Source organism: Salvelinus fontinalis, chromosome 4, assembly GCF_029448725.1.
Source record: "Salvelinus fontinalis isolate EN_2023a chromosome 4, ASM2944872v1, whole genome shotgun sequence".
Taxonomy (NCBI): Eukaryota; Metazoa; Chordata; class Actinopteri; order Salmoniformes; family Salmonidae; genus Salvelinus; species Salvelinus fontinalis.
In genome coordinates, this window is record NC_074668.1 from 42,399,269 (window position 1) to 42,407,703 (window position 8,435).

At 43.3% G+C, this 8,435-nt stretch overlaps 1 protein-coding gene across 1 annotated transcript; it reads right to left on the minus strand.

Annotated features, from left to right (window-relative positions):
• Positions 1–224: 224 nt before the first annotated feature.
• Positions 225–8,367, minus strand: LOC129853817 (ATP synthase subunit alpha, mitochondrial-like). The gene is made up of 11 exons (XM_055920232.1): positions 8,225–8,367; positions 7,448–7,526; positions 5,783–5,952; positions 5,479–5,652; positions 2,511–2,677; positions 1,939–2,239; positions 1,578–1,802; positions 1,354–1,461; positions 1,049–1,193; positions 778–928; positions 225–675 (listed from the first exon to the last, which is right to left on the minus strand). Exons 1-11 carry the CDS (start codon positions 8,282–8,284, stop codon positions 597–599), a joined length of 1,659 nt encoding a protein of 552 aa, XP_055776207.1. The 5' UTR covers positions 8,285–8,367; the 3' UTR covers positions 225–596.
• Positions 8,368–8,435: the final 68 nt, after the last annotated feature.

Sequence of the window (8,435 nt, forward strand, 5' to 3'; positions counted from 1 at the left end):
GTGTGGATACCGTTATTTCCATCATATCAAATGAGTTACACCCACCATTCCAGCTTTACAGAAACTGGACACTTGAGCTCTGACAGCGACAGGTATTTCCCAACAGACATTACAACAGTTGCTAAACACAATCAATGCCATACATTTTTTCCCACTAATGAAATGCTTTATGGTTGAGTGTTCTACGTTTCTTGTGATGCAAAAGTGACGATTTTGATATCCTGTAATTTTGAGACCACCAAAAGTTTATTTTAACTCATGAAATTCATGAACAAAGTCACAAGATATTTAGAGTAGTTTGAGTATATAAAGAACCACAGTGGGATAAACTGAAACAGAAACTGCATTAGAACAGAGCGCAGGAATAATTTTTCACATGACATTTTATTCCCTTCAACTGGATAATCTGCTGGACCGGCACAGTCTACCACAAACAGTCAAATTTTGCCACAGCTCTCTAGGGTTGTACAATTTTATTTCTTCTTAGGAGAAAGCTGTACATGGAGGTTCTGGCCTTCAGTGTTTCACATACATATAATATTAGGACAATGCAACAGACAGTAAGCACACTGAAGGATCAGGAGCGGTTACTCTCATTACTCAAAGCTGGACAGGAAGGACAACACAATCTCCTTCAGTTTGGCGTCAGCTGTCGGTGAGATCATGCCATCAGTCCTGGAATAAAACGAGTCTCATTACTTCAAATTAAATTCATATCAACATTCATGATTAACATCAACCATAGATTTTTACTGATTACTCAGACGGTCCTGTTACCTGATGGTGGTGAGCAGGTCCTGGTGCTGGCTGAGGACGTGTACAAGGAAGGCCTTCTCAAACCTGGTGATCTTGGAAGGGTCCATCTTGTCCAAGTGACCCCTGACACCGGCGTAGATGACTGTCACCTGCTCCTCAATGGCCATTGGGCCTGGGGGAGGGAGAGAAAGTAAAATAAAAAGACATGTCGTTTCCCCAAACTAAGGAGTGGCCCTGGTTGACAACATACAAAATGTTAAACGTTATTAGCACGCTGGGTGGTGACACTCACAGTACTGTCCTTGTTTGAGCAACTCAGTGAGGCGGACACCCCTGTTGAGCAGCTGCTGGGTGGCAGCGTCCAGGTCAGAGCCGAACTGGGCAAAGGCAGCCACCTCACGGTATTGGGCCAACTCTAACTTCATGGTACCAGCCACCTACACACAGTAAAGGACCACAATCGTATTATGGATTTAGGTGACTGATTCCAAGTGAGAAAATACTCTGGGGTAAACTGGTGAACTGCAATGAAATAAAAAGTTGATCTGCATTTATCTGATGTATAATATCAGTCCCCTATAGAGCCCCAGGTCACACCTGCTTCATGGCCTTGGTCTGGGCAGCTGATCCAACTCTAGACACAGACAGACCCACGTTGATGGCTGGGCGGATACCTTTGTAGAATAACTCAGTCTCCAAGAAGATCTGCAGGGGAGAGAGCACACTTCTGTTTAGGGATTACATTAAACTTTGACAAGTCGACTGGAGGAAAAGGCAAGTGGAGCCAATAATGAAATGACATCTCTCCACACCGCACCCACCTGTCCGTCAGTGATGGAGATGACGTTGGTAGGGATGTAGGCAGACACGTCTCCGGCCTGGGTCTCAATGACGGGCAGAGCGGTCAGGGAGCCGCCTCCGAAGTTGTCATGCATCTTGGCAGCTCTTTCCAGCAGACGGGAGTGTAGGTAGAACACGTCACCGGGGTAGGCCTCGCGACCAGGGGGACGACGCAGCAGCAGGGACATCTGACGGTAGGCTACAGCCTGGATGGATTTAGGAGGGATGCGAATACAGCTGTTAAACATGGGTAGATTAACAGAGCCTGTTTCCTTTAATTTTTTATTCATGAAGCAGCATCACACTCAAGACTCTACTCAGCCCCGACTTCCCCCTTCTCACCTGCTTGGACAAATCATCGTAGATGATGAGGCCGTGCTTGCCGTTGTCTCTGAAGAACTCTCCCATGGAGCAGCCAGAGTATGGGGCCAGGTACTGCAGGGGAGCAGCATCAGAGGCTGTAGCAGACACCACAATGGTGTATTTCATAGCATCAGCGTCAGTCAGCCTCTTAACCAGCTGGGCCACAGTGGATCTCTTCTGGCCAATGGCAACGTAGATACAGTACAGCTTCTTCTTCTCATCTTTGCCTTCGTTGAAACGCTTCTGGTTGATAATGGTGTCAATGGCAATAGCAGTTTTGCTGTTAGAATAGAGGGAATTTGTATTCAATTACAGTTCTAGTGTCAGAGTAAGCAAATAATTACTACAAATATAACTGCATGGCTTTAAAGTTGAATGAAAGGCAATAGAAAATGGTTGAAGTGCTGTCTACTACTCTCCAGGTAAAGGCAAATTAAGCTTGCATAGTAGAACATTAACATTCACAATTGTTTATGACACATTGAACATGCAGATTCGTAATCCCCAAATAGCCTGACTGAGGGATAGATGGCACCTGGCCATTTGTTTACCCAGTCTGCCGGTCACCGATGATCAGCTCACGCTGTCCACGGCCAATGGGCACCAGGCTGTCCACGGCCTTGATACCCGTCTGCATGGGCTCCTTCACAGAGATACGGGGGATGATGCCAGGGGCCTTCAGACCCACACGCCTACGGATGCTCGACCCAAGAGGACCCTGAGGGACAAAGAAGGGTTAACGCTACTCTGATCAGACCCGATATGCCCAGACCGTAGTAAACCTGTAGTCGCAACCCAAGGACCCTAGATCTGAAAGGATCAGGTGGGAGATCCTTTTTGTTGTATGGCATCCAAGAAGTCCGGGTACAAAAATACAACTCCATGAATTCTTAAAATGAACAATCGTTATGTTATGTTTTTAACTATGAATGTTTTCAAGAGTGCGCCGACAGATATGGTCTTCCTGTTCCTACCTCATCCTATACAACTACGTCTGTACACCTTTCCTATTCATATAATGTCCATGCCTTCAGAACGTATTCATATCCCTCTATTGCACATTGTTGCGCCACTGCCTGAATTCAAAATGGATTAAATAGATTTTACCATCACTCATCCACACAAACACGCTTAGAAATGTTGGCAAATTTACAAAAAAATGAAATACAGAAATCTCATTTAAGTATTCACACCCCTGAGTCAATAGCTATGTTCACTAGCTGTGTTCGAATACTCATACTAGCCGCACTATGTGTGACGTTAATAGAGTACGTAGTATGCTTATTGGTCATAGTATGCCAAAAGTTCCTGGATGTCATACTACATTCGCCAAAATACAAAGTATACATGCAGTGGACCATTTCTGTGCTATTAGGGTCCATAATGCAAATCTTCAGAAAATGAGCGTGGCTTACCATTTTCAGATTGTAAGAAAATTGATGAAAATATGCAGCCCAAGTCCAAGGAAACTGTATACAAATATATTGCTTTAACAAATGTTTTAATTTTTTTAAATAGAGCAATGTAATAAATTACTTTTCAAATAAGCTACATTACGTTAGCTGATAATTTGTTAGCTACGCTTCCCTTACAAACAGCATATCATTAAATTAGTTAGCTAGCTACCTAATGTTAGTTGGCTACTACATCAAACTTGCCCGTATTTTAACCATACGCCATCTAACTACCCACCCAACGTGTATGGACTTGATTATTCATGTCATTCTTAGGGGTATAGTTGTGCATTCTCAATGGACATTGTGAAGTCGTAAGATGTCTTGCTAGTCATTTGTTATGCTAACAAGCAAGTAGTAACACAGAAACAGCATCAACTTCCGGTAGACAAGCGATATGGGTATTCAAACACAGCTAATGTTAGAATCTTTGTAAGCAATTACAGCTGTCAGTCTCTGGTTAAGTCTAAACTTGGTACAATGCCTGCACATTTCTTTTCATTTCTTCAAGCTTTGTCAAGTCGGTTGTTGATCATTGCTAGAAAACTATTTTCAAGTCTTGCCATACATTTTCAAGTCGATTTAAGTCAAAACTAACTAGGCCACTCAGGAATATTCAACGTCATCTTGGTAAACAACTCATGTACATTTGTCCTGGTGTTTTAGGTTATTGTCCTGCTGAAAGGTAAATTTGTCTCCCAGTGTCTGGTGGAAAGCAGACTGAACAAGGTTTTCCTCTAGGATGATTTTGCCTGTGCTTATCGCTATTCAGTGTTGTTTTTGTGTGTGTGATATATATATATATATATATATACACTGCTCAAAAAAATAAAGGGAACACTTAAACACAATGTAACTCCAAGTCAATCACACTTCTGTGAAATCAAACTGTCCACTAAGGAAGCAACACTGATTGACAATACATTTCACATGCTGATGTGCAAATGGAATAGACAAAAGGTAGAAATTATAGGCAATTAGCAAGACACCCCCAATAAAGGAGTGATTCATATTGTATCATATTGGATAGGAAACACTCTGATGTCTGTGAGTATAACAGAACTCATATGGCAGGCAAAAACCTGAGAAAAAATCCAAACAGGAAGTGGAAATTCTGAGGCTGGTCGATTTTCAACCAAGATCCTATTGAAATCACAGCGAGATATGGATGAGTTTGCACTTCCCACGGCTTCCACTAGATGTCAGTCTGAAGGGGGGCCGAATGAGAAGGAAATTGGTCAGGTGTGCCGTGACCTGACCATGCACCTTCACATGAGGGAGCTCTGTTCCGTCGCTCATCTGAAGTCAATGTAATTCTCCGGTTGGAACGTTATTCAAGATTTGTTAAAAATATTCTAAAGATTGATTCAATACATCGTTTGACATGTTCTACTGACTGTTACGGAACTTTTGGACATTTCGTCAGCTTTTAGTGAACGCGCTTCGTGACTTTGGATTTGTTTACCAAACGCGCTAACAAAAGTAGCTATTTGGACATAAATGGACATTACCGAACAAAACGAACATTTCTTGTTGAAGTGGGAGTCCTGGGAGTCCATTCCGACGAAGATCAGCAAAGTGAAGATTTATAATGCTTTTTATGAGTTTTGTTGACTGCACAATTTGGCAGGTAACTGTATGGCTTGCTTTTGTGGCTGAACGCAGTTTTCAGATTATAGAATATTGTGTTTTGCAGTAAACAGTATTGTGTAACATGAAGTCCTATGAGTGTCATCTGATGAAGATCAAAGGTTAGTGATTCATTTTATCTCTATTTCTGCTTTTTGTGACTCCTGTCTTTGGCTGGAAAAATGACTGTTAGTCTGATTTGGCGATGACATAACAATCGTTTGTGGTGCTTTCGCTGAAAATCCTATTTGAAGTCAGACACTTTGGTGGGATTAACAACAAGATTACCTTTAAAATGGTATAAGACACATGTATGTTTGAGGAATTTTAATTATGAGATTTCTGTTGTTTGAATTTGGCGCCCTGCACTTTCTCTGGCTGCTGTCATATCGATCCCGTTAGCAGCCATAAGTTAACTACATAAATCTGCCCTCACCTTTCCGTCGATGGCATTGCCCAGAGCATCCACCACACGACCCAGCAGCTCCTCACCCACTGGCACGTCCACGATGGCGCCAGTCCTCTTCACAATGTCACCCTCTTTGATCAGCTTGTCATTACCGAACACCACAACACCAACATTGTCAGGCTCCAAGTTCAGAGACATACCCTAGAAAAGAGGACAGAAGATGTTTTGTTAAAATATACTGATTGACGACAGTAGATAGAAAAGCTTAATCTATTAAGTTTAAAAATGGTTCAGTTAGGATTCATAAACTAAATTCCTCCTAGATCTGCACCTTGAGCCCAGAGGAGAACTCCACCATCTCCTCAGCCTGAACATTCCTGAGACCATACACTCTGGCGATACCGTCACCAATGGACAGCACACGACCAGTCTCTTCCAGATCAGCACTGGTGTCAGCACCCAGGATCTTCTCCTCCAAGATGGAGGACACCTCGGCAGTGCCTAAAATAAAAAAACACACAAAACATAAGTTTACATTAAAACTGGTCGAGCTGCCCAGTGACACAAGCCTACCGGGCAAGCTAAATGATTTCTATGCGCGCTTTGAGGCAAGCCAGCAGCTGTTCCGGGCGCTGAGTGATCACATTCGCCGTAGCCTATGTGAGAAAGACCATTAAACAGCCCTAGACCCACTCCAATTTGCATACCGCCCAAACAGATCCACAGATGACGCAGTCTCTATTGTACTTAACACTGCCCTTTCCCACATCGAACGCTGAGCTTTAGTCAACACCATAGCACCCTCAAAGCTCATCACTAGGCTAAGGACTCTGGGACTAAACACCTCCCTCTGCAACAGGATCCTGGACTTTGATGGGCCACTCCCAGGTGGTAAGGATACGCAACACCACATCTGCCACGCTGATCCTCAACACAGAGGCCCCTCAGGGGTGCATGCTTAGTCCCCTCCTGTACTCTTTTCACCCATTACTGCGTGGCCAAGCACTACTCCAACACCATCATTAAGTTTTCCGACGACACAACAGTGGTAGGCCTGATCATCAACAACGATGAGACAGCCTATAGGGAGGTTAGAGACCTGGAAGTGTGGTGCCAGGACAACAACCTCTCCCTCAATGTGATAAAAACACCTGCATTGCTTGCTGTTTGGGGTTTTAGGCTGGGTTTCTGTACAACACTTTGAGATATTAGCTGATGTACGAAGGGCTATATAAAATAAACTTGATTTGAAATCATGGACTACAGGTAAATGAGGGCCAAGCACGCCCCCATTCTCATCGATGGGGCTGTAGTGGAGCAGGTTGAGAGCATCAAGTTACTTGGTGTCCACATCAACAAACTCATGGTCCAAGCACACCAAAACAGTCGTAAAGAGGGCACAGCAACACGTATTCCCTCTCAGGAGACTGGGCATGGGTCCTCAGATGCTCAAAGTCACAGCTGCACCGTCAAGATTATCCAAACCGGTTGCATCACCGCCCGGTATGGCAACTGCTCAGCCACCGAGCGCAAGGTGCAACAGAGGGTAGTGCGCACTACTCGCTGGTTTATCATCTATGCATAGTCACTAACTCCACCTACATGTAGATATTACAGACTAACCTGTAGCCCCGCACATATATAGCCTCATTATTGTTGTTCTTTTATGCTTTACTTTATTTTGTAAATACTTTTCTTCAAATTGCATTTTTGGTTAAGGGCTTGTAAGTAATAATTTCATGGTAAGGTCTACACCTGCGGTACTCGGCGCATGTGACAAAAAAGAACGATTCTCATTTTTGTTCATATAATATCACCATAGCGTAATCTCAGTTTATACATGGGCAAATTAAGATGGCAAAATTATGTCATTGTTTTCAAATGTCATCTAAATCTAATGTGCCCTGCTCATAACAAGTGGAACTTGAGGCAAAACAGGATTTCTGATCCAAGAACAGAAGGTCATTCCTTGAGTCCCCATTCTCTCTATACTTACCGGTCTTCGCAGCAAGACATGGTCTGTGTGTGTGGAGGTGATTCACTCCTACGCAGGCGGCGGCAACATTCTTGGACACCTACAATTAATGAAAGCATTTTCGGTTATTGTTAAAAACAAGTGTAATTGAACGGCAAAGAAATAGCACAATAAACTGGAATACGTTACAATCAAAACATGGCATAAGCGCTAGGCGTCAGCCCAAGTGACGTTAGCTAATAGCTAGCTAGGTTGTGCGCAAGTACTCCTTTGACAACTAGCCTATGAAAAATATAAATCCAACTAAGCAACCAATAAAAAAAAATAGAAAATCGACATTTTCAAAGCATAGGCTAGACACTACAGCTAAATATATACTTACAGAAACTTGTAGTGTGCGCGCGAAGGGAGCATTCTGCATGTCAAGCAATCCTGACCTTCAGAAACTAGCTAACTAGCTGATAGCATGCTAAACTAGTCAGCTTGCTAGCACAGCCATTTTACATGGGGCCGTGACGTTAGTTCAAGTTCGCATTGAACGTGCAAATCCAAACGAAATGTGAAATGAACGAGTTATAAAAACAGTAAACCTAGCGAATTAACGTTATCAAATGACTATTAAGAAGGTACGTCGAGTGGCATGCGTGTCCTTTCTTGGACATGTCTTTCTGGGACGAGCGCGTGAAGGTGGCGGCCTGTATGTACCCTTCACATACCCACTGCGTTCACATTGACATTTTTTAAATTGTGCAATACTTAATGTCTTCTATTCAACATCCAAATCAATGCAATACTCACAAATCCAGCCCGTCTGGGCAGGCTCCTGGCCAGAGCCGCTGCAACTCGCACAGATAACATTTCGAATGTGACTTTTCCTCCACCACCTGCAAAGACCAGCTAGCTGTACTTGGAGGGTGTGCGAATGGCCGAAAACGAACCCCTTCTTCTTCTTTTTATGTCATCCGTGATGACAGGCTGTAATTTCAAAGCATTACTGCCATCTACTGCA

Coding starts and splice junctions, on each gene's coding strand:
- LOC129853817 (XM_055920232.1), bottom strand. CDS start 8,284: ATGTTATCTGTGCGAGTTGCAGCGGCTCTGGCCAGGAGCCTGCCCAGA. Junction 2,240..2,510: donor ATCGGTGACCGGCAGACTGG/GTAAACAAATGG, acceptor CTATTCTAACAG/CAAAACTGCTATTGCCATTG. Junction 1,462..1,577: donor TCTCCATCACTGACGGACAG/GTGGGTGCGGTG, acceptor TCTCCCCTGCAG/ATCTTCTTGGAGACTGAGTT.